This window comes from Coenobita brevimanus, unplaced genomic scaffold (assembly GCF_032717465.1).
Source record: "Coenobita brevimanus isolate Jiangsu-jjx unplaced genomic scaffold, ASM3271746v2 jjx.HiC_scaffold_2682, whole genome shotgun sequence".
NCBI lineage: Eukaryota > Metazoa > Arthropoda > Malacostraca > Decapoda > Coenobitidae > Coenobita > Coenobita brevimanus.
Genome location: NW_027643634.1, coordinates 1 through 20,402, shown reverse-complemented (window position 1 = coordinate 20,402; position 20,402 = coordinate 1). Strand labels below are relative to the sequence as shown.

The following is a 20,402-nucleotide window of genomic DNA, read 5'->3' as shown; positions in this document are numbered from 1 at the left end:
CCACATCGTACTGCACCACACATCACACCACTACACCAGACTGTCACACAACATCACACTACACTGCCTCACACCACACGGCACCACGCCACTAGGATAAGCTCACCTCAGCGCAGTACCACATCACTAAACTCACCTCAGCGCCTCACCACACCACACAGCATCCTACCACAATACACCGCTCATACCACCCGCATCACACCACACTCATCACATCACACCACACCACACGCCATTGTACCACAGTGCACCACACCACATCACGCGACATCACATCAAAGTAACCCACACCACTCCTCACCACACAACACTTCACCACGCCTGACAATACCTCACACCTCACACCACCTCACGACACCACAGTACAACACACTGACCTACACCACGCTCCGTTACAGCACACCACACCACACTACACTAAAACACGCCACTGTGCACTACATCACACCAGGCTGACTACACCATAAAACACTGCTCAGCACCATACAGTAACGCACCAAGCCACACCACACCAAGCCATATCACATCATACTCTACAAACCACACCACACCACACCGAACCGCACCACACTGCACTGCACCGCGTCACACCACACCGAACCGCACCACACTGCACTGCACCGCGTCACACCACACCACTCCACACTGCGCCACACCACGCTGAACCATACCACACTGTACAACACCACATCACACCAAACACCAAACCACACCAAATCAAACCACGTCACACCTCAAAACACCACACCGCAACGCACCACACTGCACCAAACCGCATGTCATTGTACCACACCACAACACAGAACAACACACCACAACACAACACAACACAACACAACACATTGCACCAAACAGCATCACATATCACCGCTCACCCCGCCCACATCACACCATACCTCTCACCTTGGTCACACCACACTACACTGCGCAGCACCACACCATACCACACACCATACTACACCACACCACACATACCACTCATCACGCATAAGACTGTATCGACTGCAATCTTTGTAATTCTAGTACTTTCCAAGAAGGTCTTATACAATCGTCCAGAGAGCGAAATAAACTAAAAACATTTGCTGTATTCAGGAAGAAATAATCGTTACTATAAAAGGTACTGCTCTTAAGCAGTTCACCTTCAGTCACACGAAACATCTATCTATCTATCTGTCTATAGCCCAACGCCCTAATCCCGCAAATGGTGGCCGCAGACAAAACGCCTCCAAGTCGCTCTGTCACCCACCATTTGACTACCCTCCCCCCAACTCACGCCCCCCTCCCTCATATACCTCTCAATTCAAGCACATAAATCTGCAGTAACACAAAGCACAAACAAAATATATAAAACAGACTTAAATTGGAACACAAGATACAGAAAATACATGGAACACGAAGCACACACACACGCACAACTATACGCACGCACACGCACACACACACACACACACACACACACACACACACACACACACACACACACTCACGCACGCACGCGCGCACACACACACACACACACACACACACACACACACACACACACACACACCGCTCGCTGGTGCAGTGGTAACGTTCCCGCTTGCCAACTGGTGGGCGGGAGTTCGCGCCTCGCTCAGGCTGCGAAAAGTTTCACTGACGAAGTGGGTTGTTACTGTCCCCCTTGAGCAAGGGGACGGGTGTGTGCGTGTGTGAAGGTCACAGCCTTGCCCTTAAATCGGACTATATGAGCTCTCAGCTCCCTTCCGGGAGGGTAAAAGCTAACCATCACGACGATCAAGTGATCCTGACCGACCCGGTGAATTACACACACACACATACACACACACAAATCCAATTCCACCTCGTGTGATACTTGACTTTGGATGGACCGACCAACAAAAAACCGCAATGCATAAACCACTTTGACAATGCAGTAAATTTAGGCGTTTCGACAGGGACCAAGACTTTACGAGAGAGTGAAATAGGGAGAGAAAGACTGAAGCCAAGACGTAGGTCACAGAATCAGATGGGAGGAGGGGGTTGTGTTTATAACGTTTTCTGAGCCCTATTTGTGTATGCGTGATCGACTCCTTATATTTTAAACTTCACTCATCTTCCTCGTCGTCGTCGTCGTCGTCGTGTCTCTCCTCCTGCTCCTCCTCCTCCTCCTCCTCCTCCTCATCATCATCATCATCATCATCATCATCATCATCATCATCATCATCATCATCCGAACCTCCTTTCCCACCCAAGGGCAGGGTGAGGTGTCGCAATGTCCAGACAGCACAGAATTGCCCAAGGTATTCTGTTGAAGGCATACATGTTTTTATGCTCTCGAGTTCCTTTTTCTTTCTTTTTTTTTTTTTTCCCCACAGTGTTGTAGTTCTCGTTGGCTGTTTTGTGTTTGGTTTTTGTGCTCTCTCTCTCTCTCTCTCTCTCTCTCTCCTCTTTGGGGTGTTTATGCTCCTCTCCTGAACAGCTGTCTTCCTGAACTAAATCAAACAGAAAGGTAACGAACTCTCTCCCATCCATGAAACTGAAACCAAACAATATTTCCCCATACATTTCAGCGTGTATGGTAGTTCTGAGTGGCCAAAATATATGTTTATGCTAAAAAAAAGTTAAAATATAATATATTTCTTGAAATGTGAGGTGCATAGTTATTTCACAGCTCTGTCTTCTGTTCAGTTGTTAAAATTTAAACAGAAAGTGTTGTATTTCACAGCTCTTCGCCTTACTTCAGAATGCAAAATATAGTGGGAGTGTAAATATTCTTTGTTTACCTCGCTATCACTGTTCAGATTTCACTGCCTGACGTCTGTGTTGGTACCAGGACACTATCAAGCATTGTCTTGCCTTCCATGTATGCATTTCCTGCTTTCAAATCACTAATTTCCACTGCTTCTCATTAATAATCTTTTGTCTTCCTGTCTTCCACATTTGCATTTCCTACTTCAATTCACCATCTTACACTTTGTCATTAAGTAACTTATATATTTTCTCCTTCCTCTTTCTTGCTCCCATCCCACGCACTCTTTCAGCCTCTTCCATTTTGGACTGAAAGAATCGTTCCATTTCGTCCACTTCCAAACCCCGCATCCTCTCACGTTTACCTCATTCAGTTGCATGCACTCACCTCTGCATCATGTTCTCTGTCTCTGCCTCCTGCTCTCTGTCTCAGTCTCTCTATCTGTCCTTCTACCCTTCTCCTTACCTGATTTCCTCTCCTCAGTTTTCCCTGTCCTTGCAACTGATCCAATCTCTCTTCCTCTAAATGTTCCTCTGTCTGTGCCTCTGTCTCTCTGTTAGTCTCTGCTTCCGTCTGTCTCTTTCTTTGTCTGTCTCGGCAGTTCCACTTAAGGTGAAGAGTTTTGAGATGTCATAAGTTGAATAAAATCTCGTGGTAGTTGCAATAATTAAATCTAGTAGACATCGTATTGAAGGGGTTCATTATAGTGTGGATACCGACAAGCAATTTTATTCATTTAGGAAGCAACCTTTCCTGATTGAAAGGGTGAGCTTTAGTCTTCATATCCCCCTCATTACTGTTAGGTCATCGGATTGAAGGTTAGATGTCATAAGCTTTTGGGCCATATTATATGTGACTTGAGATTTCCTAACACCTTTTCCATAGCGAATTATTTTGTACATTAGACCTTGGTGTCATTCTGAAGGTTACTGATGGAAATTATGTCTATATCAGGAAACCATTTACTATGCTGGGTTGTAACCATATAACCAGATTTTGGCGCCTGGTGGGTTAGTGGGTAATTGTGATGTTCCAGTTGGATTGAGCTGGTGAAGGTTTATATCTAAGGGGTGGTTGGGGTTGATTGCTTATGTAATGCCACTCAGGAATGAGTGAGGCTGGTCACTCTCATCATAATCGTTGGGACCAATTACCTAGCCCCAGGCTCCTATGCTCCACATGGGGCAATGTAGGATTGGATGATGGATGGATGGATGAATTATTATTAAAAACATCTTGCATTTGGTATTGCCAAGTTATTTAACTCATGTTGTCTCCAGATGATAATGTTCTTGCTGCCAACAAGCTACTTTTGTTAATCAAGGTTTGAAAGGAAAGAACTAATGTGTAGTATATTTTCAGGTGTGTGAGTTGACTGAGCCATGGAAACCGCCTACAGAGAGGGAGCAGGGGGGGAGAAGAAAGCCAAATTAATACCAACCAGCTGCCACGTTAATACCAGCCAGCTGCCTGGACAGGAAACCAGAAGTTCCCTTTCTCCTACGGTCCACCATCCTCCTCATTTGGCATAGGGAGTTGAGGGAGAAGGAATGGGAGACTGAGGATAAGGTAGGAATGGAGAGGTATATGAGGGGGGGGGAGCAGTGAAATGGCAGGAGACAGGGTGACTTGGAGGCAATTTGTTTGTGGCCACCCCTTACAGGATTAAGGCGTCCTGCTATAGGTAGACAGGTAGTGTAGATTTATTCAAACCAGAGACCAGTATCTCATTTTGGTGTGTGTTTGATTTTTTGCGGAGCAGATAGATGATGATTGGATGACATTTGTATGGGGGAGTACATGATGAGGGTTGACAGCACTTATTTAACTTGAAAAGTTGGATGGATTATTGGATGGTTTTTATGAAATGCATGTGTGTGGATAGTTATGCCTGTGTTGTGGTATCAGGATTTCAGGGGCTTGAATGATGTGTGGGGATGTGGCCCATTAGGCATGCCATTGAGACTTAGAGTAGTTCTCGTTATTCTTAAAGTAGTTATTATTATTACTATTATTATTATTTGTGGTAGGTGGGGGCGCTCACCATCCACTCACTCGATGTAGTGCTGTTCTCGGGTGTCTGCCCTTTCCTCTCCTCCATCCTTCTTTCCTTCTATTCTCTTCTGTCTTTCTTTCCTTCATTCTTTCCTTGTCCTTCTGCCTACGGGTGACTTTACATTCCCTCTTGTGTCTTTCTTTCCTTCATTCTTTCCCCTTCCTTCAGCCTGTGGGTGACTACACTGAGTGACAAGTCAAATGGTTTCCTGTGCACCAGGAAACCATTTACTATGCTGGGTTGTAACCATATAACCAAATTTTGGCGCCTGGTGATTTAGTGGGTAATTGTGATGTTCCAATTGGATTGAGCCGGTGAAGGTTTATATCCAAGGGGTTGTTGGGGTTGATTGCTTATGTAATGCCACTCAGGGATGAGTGAGGCTGGTCACTCTCATCATAATTGTTGGGACCAATTACCTAGCCCCGGGCTCCTATGCTCCACATGGGGCAATGTAGGATTGGATGATGGATGGATGGATGAATTATTATTAAAAACATCTTGCATTTGGTATTGCCAAGTTATTTAACTCATGTTGTCTCCAGATGATAATGTTCTTGCTGCCAACAAGCTACTTTTGTTAATCAAGGTTTGAAAGGAAAGAACTAATGTGTAGTATATTTTCAGGTGTGTGAGTTGACTGAGCCATGGAAACCGCCTACAGAGAGGGAGCAGGGGGGGAGAAGAAAGCCAAATTAATACCAACCAGCTACCATATAAATACCAGCCAGCTGCCTGGACAGGAAACCAGAAGTTCCCTTTCTCCTACGGTCCACCATCCTCCTCATTTGGCATAGGGAGTTGAGGGAGAGGGAATGGGAGACTGAGGTTAAGGTAGGAATGGAGAGGTATATGAGAGGGGGGGATCAGTGAAATGGCAGGAGACAGGGTTATTAAAGTACTTATTATTATTACTATTATTTTTATTTGTAGAGCTATTATTATTATTATTTGTAGAGCTGCAAAGAAAGTGGTTGAGGAGGCGAAGGGGAAAACAGGAGGAAGCAGCTCCTGTGAGAAGAGTGGAGAAATTGCAAGATAGTGAGAAAAGGACAGAGTATAAGAGCATAGTGGAAGAAAGATTGGGAAGGTATGAGCTAGAGCAGATGGAAGGGGTGGAAGAAGTATGTAAGATATTCACGGAAGAGATAAGCGCAGCGTGTGAGGCGGTTTGTGGAGTGAGGAGGAGATGCAAGGGTGTGCAAGGGACAGCATGGTGGAATGATGAGGTGAAACGAGCTGTGGAACAAAAGAAGAAGGCATATGGTGAATGGTTGGCGAGTAGAGGTAGGGGAGAAGATGAGAGAGAGAAGAGAGAGGTATATGTGAGCAGGAGAAGGGAGGTTAAGAGACTGGTGAAGGAGAGTAAGAAGAAAGTGGATGAAGAGTTTGGGAGGAATTTGAGTGTGAAATGGAGGGAGAGTAAGAAATTGTTTTGGAAGGAGGTAAAGAAAGTAAGGCAGTGTGAAAGGGGAAATAGTAGGGGAGTGAAAGATAGGAATAATAGATTGTTGGTGGAGAAGAGAGAGAAATTGAGGAGATGGAAGGAGCACTTTGAGGATTTGTTGAATGTAGAGAGTGAGAGCAGTGTGAGTATAAGTGGTTGGGGAATGGCTGGGAGAAGAAGAGATGAGGGGAGGGAGGAAGAGATCAGTAGGTCGGAAGTAGTGGAAGCGATGAAGAAGATTAAGCTCGGAAAGGCCCCAGGAATTGATGGAGTGTGTGGTGAAATGCTTAGGTATGGGGGTGAGATTGTTGTGGAGTGGATATGGAAGTTGTGTAGATTGGCTTGGGAAGAGGGAAGGGTTCCAGAGGACTGGAAATCAGGTATAATTGTTCCTCTGTACAAAGGAAAAGGGGAGAGAGAAGTATGTGGTAACCATAGGGGTATTTGCCTTCTTAGTGTGACTGGTAAAATATATGGTAGAATACTCATTGATAGGGTTAGGCATATGACAGAGGAGCCAGTTGGAGAAGAACAAGGGGGATTTAGGAAGGGAAATGGGTGTGTAGATCAGATATTTGTTCTGTTTAGTGGAGAAGTGTCTAGAGAAGGGAAGGAAAGTGTATGCTGCCTTCATGGACTTGGAGAAAGCTTATGACAGAATAGATAGGCAAGGTATGTGGAAGGTATTAAGAATATATGGAGTGGAGGGGAAATTGTTGAGTGCTGTGAAGAGTATGTACGAGGGAGCTAGGGCTATGGTGCGAGTGGATGGTGAGCTGAGTGAGCTCTTTGATCTCAATGTGGGACTGAAACAGGGGTGTGTAATGTCTCCATGGCTGTTTAATATATATATGGATGGGGTTGTAAATGAGGTACAAGGTAGGGCAGTGGATGTGGGGGTGGCCTTAATGAATGAGGGTGAGATTTGGAAGCTTCCGGTGTTGCTGTTTGCTGATGATACAGTATTGTTGAGTGAAGATGAATGGGAGTTGCAAGGTTTGGTGAATGAATTTGGGACAGTGTGTAGGAGGAGGAAGCTGAAAGTTAATGTAAACAAGAGTAAAGTTATGGTGTTTGAGAGGAATGAAGTCACAGAGTGTGCAGTGAGGTTGGATGGTGAGGATATGGAGAATGTGAGTGCATTCAAGTACTTGGGTAGTGTGATGAGTAAGGATGGAACTTTGGGGGATGAAGTACGTGAAAGGGTACAGCAGGGATGAAAGGTCGTTGGTACACTGAAAGCAGTGATGAGAAATAGGGAGGTGAGTATGGAAGTTAAGAAGTCACTGCATGATGGTATTGTGATCCCTACCCTGACGTATGGAAGCGAGGCGTGGACCTTGCAAGAGGGGAACAAGTCAAGAGTGAGAGCAGTGGAAATGAGTTACTTGAGAGGAGCATGTGGAGTAACGTGGAGGGACAGGTTGACGAATGAAGAAGTGAAGGAACGTTGTGGGGTAGATGTGGATGTGGTTGAAAAGATTAGGAGAAATACACTGAGGTGGTTTGGACATGTGGAGAGAATGGAGAATGAAAGACTGACTAAGAGGGTGTATGTAGGTGAGGTGGAGGGAGGGAGAGGGAGGGGTAGACCGAGGATGAGGTGGAGGGATGGAGTTGAGAGGTATATGAGGGAGGGGGGGGTGAGTTGGGGGGAGGGTAGTCAAATGGTGGGTGACAGAGTGACTTGGAGGCGTTTTGTCTGCGGCCACCCTTTGCGGGATTAGGGCGTCGGGCTATAGATAGATAGATAGATTATTTGTGGTAGGTGGGAGTGCTCACCATCCACTCACTCGATGTAGAGCTGCTATTGGGGGTCTGCCCTTTCCTCTCCTCCATCCTTCTTTACTTCCATCCTCTTCTCTCTTTCTTTCCTTAATTCTTTCCTCATCCTTCTGCTTAAAGGTGACTTTACACCCCCTCCTCTGTCTTTCTTTCCTTCATTCTTTCCCCTTCCTTCAGCCTGTGGGTGACTCTGCACTGAGTGACAAGCCAAATGGTTTCCTGTACACCAGGGAAACATTTATCATGCTGGATGGTAATCATATAACGAAATTTTTGTGCCTGGTGACTTAGTGGGTAATTGTGATGTTCCAGTTGGATTGAGCTGGTGAAGGTTTATATCCAAGGGGTGGTTGGAGTTTATTGCTCACGTAATGCCATTCAGGGATGAGTGAGGCTGGTCACTCTCATCTTAAATGTTGGGATCAACTTGCCTCATTGGCCGATGTAGGATTGGATGATGGATGATTTATTATTATCATTATTATTATTATTATTATTATTATTATTATAACCAGTTAAAGTACCTCATCTTACATGGGGGGAAAAGTGCAGGTTTTTTTTTTTCTTTTGGCTGTGACATCTTTTATTTTGCCAAAGGGACCTGTAGTATGGGGCCTTCTGCTGATGTCATATAGTTTATACTTGCTACCACCAGACTGTTTTATTCATATTAGGAGACAGCCCTCTCTGTGAAGAAATTAAGTCTATCTACAACCCCGTTTCCTACTACCTATTTATCTAAACTGCTATCTTTTCATATTCAGTCTTGAGTAGTACCGTAAAACGCCATAACTTCGGACGGCGTCCAAACTTCGGACATTTCGAAAAAAAATGTAATAATTCAAGTTTATTGGAAGAGAGTGCGATATTTGCAAAAAATAATGATGTGGGTAGGTAGGGTAATCCTCTAAGACTATTATGTATTAATCCTTTTAAACTAGCTTGAATATGTGTGGGTGAAAAAAATTCGTGAATCCATTGGAAAAAATAACTGAATTTTCTTACCCTGCAAAACTTTGTTCACACAGAACAAACAGTTTCAATTGTAAAAAAGTGAACAGTACGATTATATGTAGAAAAGTGCTGTAAGTACTGGGAAGTAAACTGTTTCAAAATATATGCATGGATAATCCTGCTATGCCTGCTTTAATGAATACTTCTTTATTTTGCAGAAGAAATTACTAACTTCGGACAGACAAATTATTTGAGCCAAATAAAGTCCAAACTTCAGACAGACAATAATATTAATGGTAAAGTGATGCTAATTATATAAACAGAAAAACATGGCTAAAACAGCGAAATCTCCTATAAAGAGGAAAAGAGTCTACACAAGTAAAGTGTCCAAAAGTGCCCTGGAAAAGGCTAAAGATGACATAAATAACAAGAACATGAGTGTGCGCAAAGCAGCTGAAAAATATAAATTAAAAAAGAGCACATTACATGATTACCTGATACAAAAACATTGCAAACAAGTGGGATGTAATACTTCATTGAGCCATGATGAAGAGTTACTGGTGTGTCAGAGAATCCTCACATTGGCAGAATGGGGATTCCCACTCGACAATTTGGACTTGAGGATGTTAGTGAAAGCTTATTTAGACAAACGAGGGGTTGTTGTGTCACGATTCAGTAACAATGTACCTGGTGTTAAATGGGCCCATTCCTTCTTCAAGCGCCACAAACAAACCCTTAGTAGACGATTGTCCCAGAATATAAAGACTGACAGAGCCAGAGTGACAAGAGCCGTGCTAGCCGAGTTCTACAGTAACCTGAAAAAATCACTAGAAGGTGTGCCTCCAGAGAACATAATAAATTTTGATGAGACCAATCTTACTGATGATCCAGGTAAAAAGAAAGTCATAGTGAGGCGGGGCACTAAATATCCAGAGAGAATCATGAACTCAACAAAATCCTCAATATCTATTATGTTCTCTGGAACTGCATCTGGTGTGTTACTCCCTCAATATGTGGTGTATAAAGCTATCCATCTTTACGATACCTGGACTGAAGGGGGCCCTCCTGGAACACTATACAATAGGTCCCCCAGTGGATGGTTCGACTCGTGTTCATTCGATGACTGGTTCCACAAAATTATCCTCCCCTATGCTAAACGCAGGACAGGTAGAGTTGTCATTATAGGAGACAACTTGGCAAGCCATGTATCACCCAGTGTTAATGAGTCATGTGAGAAACATAATATCTTCTTTCTTCTCTTACCACCTAACTCCACGCACTTGACACAACCTCTCGATGTTGCTGTGTTCCGGCCTCTAAAAGTGCACTGGCGTAAGATCCTCGAGAACTTCAAGAAAACTACTGTTGGTAGGCTGAGTGCTTCATTACCTAAAGACTGCTTCCCAGCACTACTGACCGAACTGGTGGATAAAGTTAAAGGGACCATTGCTGACAACCTACGTAGTGGGTTTAGGAAGTGTGGCATTTATCCTCTTGATCCACAGAAATCCATCTCAAGACTTCCAGAAGATTCAGTCCAAGATACAGCTGATACTGGTACACCAGGACCATCTGCCAGTACTGCCTTAGACAGCTCAGTGTTGGAATTGTTGAAGGACATGAGGCATGGAACCAGTCAGTCAAGCTCAAGTCCAGCTATAGCGAAACCAAGGCGAAAGAAAAGGTTGAATGTGTCACCGGGCATGAGTATTACTACAAGGGCACTACAAAATGAAACAGCGAGCCAGCATGAAGAGTGTGAAGTTGATGATCCACAACCCCAGCCACTGCAGCCACAAGAGGATACAGCAGAGATAGCAGCACAGCCTTCCACTTCCACATCTGCACCCAACCATGAAGCACAAGCATCTCCCCTGACAGTCACCTCTACCCAGATTATTGGGGATAAAGTTGTTCCCTCAGATTGGGTAGTTGTGAGGGTTCCCTTTGATACCCAAGACAGATATAGGCATTATATTGCTATCATTGTGAAGGTAAAACCAGAAATACATGTCAGGTTTCTCAAACACGTTCAGGGTACACCTCACACATTTGTATACCAAATGGTTGATGACAGCAGTGACATAGACAAAGAGGATATACTGAAGGTGTTACCAGAACCAACACTTGACCGAAAGCAAAGGATGATTTTTGATGTAGATGTGAACCTTTGGCCTAAGTAATGATAATAATTTTGATATAGATCTGTAAGATACCATAGTCAGTACTGCCAGTACCAAAGTTATTGCCAATAAGGTGCCTTAACCAGTAATGAGGTTTATTTTAAAGAAAAAAATGATACTATATATTTAGTTACAGTATTTTATACTGGTAGTTAAGGAATAGTTTTTTGTACTGATGTACTACAGTTAATATGTTCCATGGTGCCTTCATAACATGTGCCAGTGTGTGCGTGTGTCTGTTGATTTGTGTGTGTGTGTGTGTGTGTGTGTGTGTGTGTGTCTTTAGAAACTGTAAGAAATGTTCAACATCATATGTTATTTCGGTATGCATTTGTTGAGTCAGTAAGGTAGATACTTGATAATTAAGTGAAGTTTTGTTTAGGAAAATGAGGACAGTTCCTCTTACAGTTTTGGGTATATGCAGTGCATTTTTATTTTATTTTTTCATCTCAAAAAGTTCGTGAATAGTTCTTAGTTCTATTTACGGCCAGAATACCTCACTACAATGTGATATGATGCAATTTAATGTGATATGAAATTACGAGCTCCAAAAAGAAGATATTTTGGGATACTTCTCTATATATATGTATAACTCTGGTCACGAGTGCCCAGTATTTTTTTTTACATTTTTTAAAAACTTCTCAAGTGTCCGAAGTTTGGCCAGTGTGTCCAGAGATAGATCCCATTAACCATTCTCATGTTTAAAGGGAAAATACATGGATGTCCGAAGTTTGGAAGAGCTGTCCGAAGTTAGGAAATTTGTTCCTAACTTTGGACACCTGAAAATGAAAAAAAAAAAAGCACAAGTTTAGCTTGGCTAATTTTTTTAAACATATGGATTTAGTAGGTACTCTCCCTGGCTACCACATGACACCAACAGGAATAAAATTGCACCATTCTACAAGGAGTTATTCATTAAAACATATAAAAAATGTCCGAAGTTATGGCGTTTTACAGTAACAAAAGAGTAACACAAGAATAATACTAGTCATTAAGACTTATGTAAATAATGCAGAACCATAGGATTGTCATGTTCTGCTGCAGTCCAGAACCTTTCTGGGAATAAGGAAGTACATGAGGGACTATTACCAGGGAATTGAGCCAGACAAATGATGTAAAATGGATTTGTTCATATTTGTTCCCGTGTACTAGTGGCTGTAGTAGTTGCAACCCCAGGCCCATCAGAATATGAATTCAGTGGATGGCAGGCTGAGTTACCCTTCTGTAGTGCACCTTTCTCCTGTTGGGGGATAGGGAAGGCAATCTCCCCCCTTTCATCCTAGTAGTGCCACTCCAGCACCAATACATTAAGAGTTAACTAAGATCTGTATTGAACACCTCCACAGACAAAGAGTTAAATTATCAACAGAGCTGAGATTATCTCCTAAAAACCTGCCACATTTTCAGGGGCTGCCTGTGAAACTCGTGTTGATGTTTCCGTTGTTGCTGTGTTGGTGTTACCACTGCCGACGGGGTTAGTGATGCTGCGATGGGGTTAGTGATCCTGCAATTGATGTCAATGCTGCGATGGGCAACAATGCTACATTGGGGTTGGTGCTGCAGGCTCCTTGTAACACAGTGGCCTTTAACCTGTGGGGAAATTAACTGGTCAGATGAGGTTACCCTAGGCCATCTGTCTTCAAATCTTATCTACTGCTACTACTACACCTACCACTACAACTACGGATATTACCGCCCTTCTGAAAAGTGAGTTAGAAAATTTTTGGTTTGTCCACCTTGACTTGGCAAAGATTTGTGTCATTTGTAGGCCAATCCCCAAAGCCCTGAAGCATAGTAAGACAAGGATGGCAATACTTTGAATTTGCATCCTTTCTAAATCACTCTTAGCCAAGTTGAGATGTACAGAGTATTACAGTTGCTCCCCTACTTATGAAATTTTAATTGAGAATTCCTCACCCCATCCTTGGATGGGAAAAGGAGGCAGAGCTGTTGATAATGATAATGCCTAATGATGAGAGCTAATGATAATGCCTAATGATGATAATTAGGATTAGTGGCAGTGCCAGGCTGAGTAGGCTAAGTAGATCTTTCCACCACTAGAGTGTCCAGTGCCAGTTAACTTAATCTAGGTACTCATATTACTTGCTTATTGAGAACAGCGACAATGATGATGATGATAGGATAGGATGCTGCAGTGCCAGGAATCAATCCCTGGCACTATGAGGCCATGAGCTTTGTAAGAATAATACCACAAGACCTAATAAAATCTCAAGCCTGAAGGGTGGTGGAGTGACTACTGTTGACTGGTTAGTAAGATTGTTGAATGTGTGCTTTGAGAAAGGTATGGTGCCAATTGAGTGGGCAAGTGCTTGTGTGGTCCCGTTGTATAAAGGCAGGGGTGATAAGTATGAATGTACTAGCTTTAGGGTTATAAGTCTGTTGAGTGTTGTAGGTAAGGTGTATGGTAGAGTGTTAATTTTGAGAGTTAGAGAGGGTACAGAGGGAGTGATTGGTGATGAGCAGTGTGGCTTTAGGAGAGGGAGGGGATGCGTTGATGAGGTGTTTGCTGTGAGACAAGTGTGTGAAAAGTATTTAGCTTAAGGTAAGGATGTGTTTTGGGCATTTATGGATTTAGAGAAAGCGTATGATAGAACTGATAGGGAGGCTTTGCGGACTGTCTTAAGATTGTATGGACTTGATGGTAGGTTACTAAAAGGGGTGAAAAGTTTTTATGTAAATAGTAGAGCGTGTGTAAGAGTGGGAAATGCTGTGAGTGAGTGATTTCCTGTGAGAGTGGGGCTGCGATAGGGATGTGTGATGTCGCCTTGGTTGTTTAATATTTACATGGATGGTGTTGTAAGGGAGGTGAATGCAAGAGTTTTAGGTGGAGGTCTGAGTCTGGTGAATGTTGATGGTGGAGAGTGGAATCTGAAGTGGCAGCTGCTGTTTGCAGATGATACTGCACTGGTGGCTGATTCAGAGGAGAGATTGAGACAGTTGGTAGAGGAGTTTGGAAGGGTGTGTGAAAGGAGGAAATTGAAAGTAAATGGGAATAAGAGTAAAGTGATGAAGTGTACGAGGTTGGTAGATGGTAGGAGGATGAATATAGTTTTGAATGGCGTGTTGCTTGAGGAGGTAGAGTGTTTTAAATATCTACCTGGGTCACATGTTTCTGTGGATGGAAGAATAGATGCAGAAGTGAAGTTCGGAATAAAATGAAGTAGGAAAGGTGCTGGGAGGAATGAAAAAAGTGTTTAGATGTCGTTCGCTTAGAATGGACGTGCAAAGAGAAGGCTGTATGAGGGTGTTGTGGTACCGACTGCATTGTATGGGGCTGGAAACCTGGAATATGGGTGCTAGCAGAGAGGAAAAGTTTGAATGTAATGGAGATGAGGTGTCACAGAGGTGTATGTGTGTGAGTGACGCTGTATGGATCGAGTGCCGGAATGATGAAGTGGGAAGGAGAACTGGAGTTGTTCGGGAGATGGCTGGTAGAGTTGAGCAGAGGGTGTTGCGATGGTTTGGGCATATGGAGAGAATGGATAATGATCGATTGGTGAAAAAGATAACTAGATCTGATGTGAGAGGTGTAAGGCTATTGGAGAGGGAAGACCACAAATAGAGGATGGATGGACAGTGTGAAGAGAGCGCTAGATTCAAGAGGGACGTCTGTTGAGCAAGGAAGAGTGGCTGCAAGCGTGACAGAAATGGGTGGAGAGAGAATTGTGAATGAATAGAAAAAGTGATGACGCAGCCCTGAGGCGGATATTCTCCCCCATTTGGTCTGATCAGCTATTTCCAGGTCAGGTGCGGGTAAGGGGATGAGTCTGTTATGATGTGGCAGGGTAAAGCAGCTCTGCTGTCGGGCCCTGCTGCGGATGTCACTGATTGCATTGCACAGTTGACCCTTGTTGCAGTGTGGTGCGGTGAGGATCTGTCCGTTTCCTCCTCTTTGGGGCTAAGATGCGAATGAACGTCTTTGAATGGATGAGTAAATGGGGAGTGTGTCCTCCTGTCACAGCTACCTCCCTTTCCTTGGGGGAAGCAGCCTAGGTATATAGATGGATAGATAGATAGTGTATCAGTGCCTGTGTGTATCAGTGCCTATTAGTGCCTGCGTGTATCAGTGCCTGCGTGTATTACTGTGCGTGCATGCGCTGATCAGTGCTTGTATCAGTGTTTGCGTGAATGAATATGTGCGCACTCTTTTAGCCTCTTCCATTTTGGACTGAATGAATCGTTCCATTTCCTCCACTTCCAAACCCGGCATCCTCTCACGTTTACCTGATTCAGTTGCATGCACTCACCTCTGCATCATGTTCTTTGTCTTTGCCTCCCTTCTCTCTGTCTCAGTCTCTCTCTTGGTCTTTCTACCCTCTCTCCTTACCTGATTTCCTCTCCTCAGTTTTCCCTGTCCTTGTAACTCATCCAATGTCTCTGTCTCTAAATCTTCCTCTGCCTGTGCCTCTGTCTCTCTGTTAGTCTCTGCTTCCGCTCTGTCTCTTTGTCTGTCTCGGCAGTTGCACTTAAGGTGAAGAGTTTTGAGATGTCATAAGTTGAATAAAATCTCGTGGTAGTTGCAATAATTAAATCTAGTAGACATCGTATTGAAGGGGTTCATTATAGTGTGGATACCGACAAGCAATTTTATTCATTTAGGAAGCAGACTTTCTTACTTGAAAGTGTGAGCTTTAGTCTTCATTTCCCCCTCATTACTGTTAGGTCATCGGATTGAAGGTTAGATGTCATAAGCTTTTGGGCCATATTATATGTGACTCTTGAGATTTCCTAACACGTTTTCCATAGCGAATTATTTTGTACATTACACCTTGGTGTCATTCTGAAGGTTACTGATGGAAATTGTGTCTATATCAAAACAATAAACGCAACATACTAAAGAATCTTTAAGGTTTAATACACATAAATCCCTAAAAAAAAAAAAAAACAGTGCTACGAAACCTATGTCGCTTGGCACTGCGTCGGGAGTTTTTGTAAAGATATTATTGACTGACTTTAGTAAGTGGTTTGTCAGAACTGGTATGTATGTATATGCACTTGAATGTCCACACGTACTTGCTGCTTCTATCTGTCTGTCTATCTATCTGTCTATCTATCTATCTATCATGCTATCTATTATGATTTGTAATTATAATATCGAGTCCTGACATATACACGCTACGTCTCCAATCCTGGCTGAAAGAATTAGAGGGTGTTAGTGTGGGTAGCACACACGTCTACATGTGTATTCTATTCACACGTACACACACACATGCTACTCTACATATTCTGTTCACACACATGGTACTCTGTATGTGTATTCTGTTAACACATACAAACACATACGCACACACACACTACCCTATGTCTGTCCTGGCCTGAGTGTAGAGTGTAGTCTATTCATAAACCCACACACATAAACAACTACTCTGTGTGTCCTGGCCTTTGTGTGTATGCATGTGGATATTAGTCAAGTACACACGTTTGCACACACACACACACACACACACACACACACACACACACACACACACACACACACACACACACACACACACTACTGTCTCCTGTTTCCTTTGTGTGTGCATGTGGGCATTACTTCAAGTACACATACAGCTTCAACGCACACGCACACGCACACGAACACACACACACACACACACACACACACACACACACACACACACACACACACACACACACACACACACACACACACACACACACACACACACACAAAACCACGTCCACCTCGTGCGATACTTGACTTTGGAAGGACCGACCAACAAAAGACCTGCCAATGCATAAACCACTTTGACAATGCAGTAAATTTAGGCGTTTCGACAGGGACCAAGACTTTTACGAGAGAGTGGAAATAGGGAGAGAGAAAAGACTGGAAGCAAGAGACGTAGGTCACGCAGAATCAGATGGGAGGAGGGGGTTGTGTTTACTTAACGTTTTCTGAATCTTATTTTTTAGGCCAGTCTCTCCAAACCTATCCATATTTGCTCGAACTGAACCTGGCCTATCCTCGAGTGACCTAATTAAACCTAAAATAACCCAAACTAATCTAACTTAACCTCACCTAACCCAGTCTAATTGTATTTAACCTCACTATCTCACGTAACCTCCCCATACCTAAACTAACTAATTCTGACGCCCAGCCTTTTAACTGCATCTAACCCTGCCTAATCCCTACCCAGTCTCCACTTAACCATACCATACCCGACCTAACAGAAACCCACTTAAGCCTCAAATGACCAAATCCAACAGAAACCTAACCCAGCCTAACCCAACCCAATAGACCCAGCCCAACCCAGAATATATCAAAAGCCGAGGCTATTCTAAAGCAATCAAAGCCTAATCAAAGTCTATATCTAGTCGATCTGAACCCAACCCAACCAAAAATTATCTAATCAGACCAAACCCTGCCCAAAGTGACCTAACCTAACTTTCGGTCGCTCATTCTAAATCGCTATATTAGAAATTATGCTCTCTGAAAGTCTACGGAGTGTAACAGCGTCCAAGTTCTCTGCCGGTTCTGTGTGCACAAGTAGAAGATGGTGTGTGTGTGTGTCTGTCTATGTGTGTGTGTGTCTGTGTGTCTGTGTCTGTGTCTGTGTGTGTTTACGGTGTGTGAGTTGTGTTCTGTAAAGAAAAATTTATACTCTGTCTGTCTGTCTGTCTCTCTCTCTCTCTCTCTCTCTCTCTCTCTCTCTCTCTCTCTCTCTCTCTCTCTCTCTCTCTCTCTATTTATATATATATATATATATATATATATATTTACATATATATATATCTTTACTCCAGTTCAGTTTAGAAGTGCATGTGTAAGTCTGTGTCTGACCTTTTACCATATATGTCTGTTTGATTCGCAACGGCTTTATCATCTTGCCTGGTCATTGGTCATTACTTACAGCCTCGTATCTGCATAATAAACCGTGAAATATTTAATTGGCGAACCGTGGCAGGAATACGAGAGATAAAGAGGTAGGATAAGAGAAAAAGAGCAGAGAGTAAAAACAAACAGATCAGAGTATGAGATAAAGAGAGCAAATGACTGAAACAAAACGCAGAAAGGCATGAATGGGGCCAGAAAAAGTGAAAAAAAGAAGAACGATAAAAAGAACACAGGATAACAGTAATATACGGCTTGGATAGGTAGCTCTGAGGTCTGATTAGGACTATGAGGAGTGCAAGTATAAGCAGACGAGACTATGTGGTTCAGAGGCTGATGAAGGCTATGAGAAGACCATGCATGATTTGAGAGAGTTGTCATCGTATAATCAGAGAGGACGTGTACGACTCCCAATTTGGTGTGTGTCTATCTATCTATCTATTGCCAGACGCCTGAATCCCGTTTGGGGTGGCCACAGACAAATCGCCTCCAAGTCGCCCTGTCCCCCGCCATTTCACTGCCCTGCTCCCAACTCACACGCCCCCCTCTCTCATATACCTCTCCACCCCATCACTCCATCTCATCCTCGGCCTCCCTCTCCCTCTTCCCCCCTCCACCTCACTCACGTACACTCTCTTCGTCAGTCTTTCACCCTCCATCCTCTCCACATAGCCAAACCACCTCAGTGTGTTCCTCATAACGCTTCCTATCACATCCACATCAAGACCACAACGCTCCTTTATATCTTCATTCGTCAGCCTGTCTCTCCACGTGACTCCACAGGCTCCTCTTAAATAACTCATTTCCACTGCTCTCACTCTTGACTTGTGTCCTTCCAACAATGTCCAAGCTTCACTTCCGTGTAATCATCAGTAAAAAGCCTTGCACGAGGGTGGTCGGAATCTAAAAACATGCTCTTGACACATCACTAATAAGAGGAGTGTAATAGATAATAAACACCGTTGCACGAGAGACAGGTGGGAGGCTTTGAAAAACATACCATCAACAGATTACCAATAGGACGTGTGTAATAGACACCCATGTAACAGAGACGAGTAAACACCCTTGCCTGAGAGGTGGGGATCTGTAAATACACCAGTGATGTTACCAATTGGGAGAGTGTAATACACAGTAAACATGTTTACTTGAGAGGAGGCGGAAAGCTTTAGAAACCTTCCAGTGATATATTAACATCCATATTAAAGAAAGCACTGAGATATCTATTAACGCTTGCCATAAAAGACTGAACCTGAGTCTGTTATCTGGCAGCCACATACGATAAGACATAAAACAAGGCATATCCAATGACTTTCAGTACAGCAACGTCTCTTCAAGCTTATTCTTACTTCAGACGATTTTATTCAACTTGGGCAACGTATCTGCTAATGAAACTTGGGCAGGATATCTGGTAAACAAGGCTGTATCTACTGCAGTTTTTCTAATTCCAGTATTTTCCACGACGCTCTTATACAATCGTCCACAGAGCGAAATAAACTGAAAACATTTGCTGTATTCATGAAGAAGCAATCGTATCCATAAAAGGAACTGTTCTTAAGCAGTTCACCTTTAGTCACACGAAACACGGGACATACAAGCATATAAAGCTGCAGTATCACAAAGCACAAACAAAATATATAAAACAGACGAAAAACGCAGCAACAGTTACAGAAAACACATGGAGCGCACACACACACACACACACACACACACACACACACACAACTACGTCCACCTCGTGTGATACTTGACTTTGGATGGACCGACCAACAAAAAACCGCAATGCATAAACCACTAAAGCCCTCACTCCCGTACAACAATTACGCCAAGAGAGCTTAATGCAAATTGCCTCCCTCACCTCCCCCAACTCATCAACCTACTATACAGACGGCTCTGTGAATAACAGTAAAGCAGGTGCGGCAGTCGTATGCCGAGAACACTCATTTGGCCTGCGTGTATCAGATGGAGCCTCTACACTCCAGACTGAATTAATTGCAATTCTTACCGCCATGGATGATGCCCTAGACATCAACCCAACATCCCATACAATCATCCATACAGACTCCGGCAGCGCAATACAAACGCTAAGAAAACAGGAGCCGTTTGATAACACTCATTTAATTACTGACATAATTGCCACCGCGCAAGAAATACGAGATGCTGGCGGAACTATAACAATTAATTGGATACCCAGCCATGTAGGTATCAAAGGGAATGAATTGGCAGGCCAACTAGCCAAAGAAGCCACGGAATATTCACACGTTCAGGTTGACATAACACCGAGCCTCACTCAGATCAAAAGAACAATTAAAATGCAGGCAGCAACAATCAACCGCTCAGAACACGAGCATCAAGTCCAGGCGGGCTCCCCTTCTGCAATATGGTATGCTGCCGCT

General features: G+C 43.5%; 1 protein-coding gene across 1 annotated transcript in view; it reads left to right on the top strand.

Moving 5' to 3' along the window:
- LOC145389989 (uncharacterized) overlaps positions 1-10,605 on the top strand; it is a gene marked incomplete at its 3' end in the record, with an annotated part of 61,200 nt that extends 50,595 nt beyond the window's left edge. Inside the window, exons 9-10 of the mRNA XM_080265083.1 lie at positions 9,540-9,804; positions 10,294-10,605. Coding sequence (XP_080121209.1) covers positions 9,540-9,804; positions 10,294-10,605 — 577 coding nt within the window. The remainder of the gene's footprint in view (positions 1-9,539; positions 9,805-10,293) is intronic.
- Positions 10,606-20,402: the final 9,797 nt, after the last annotated feature.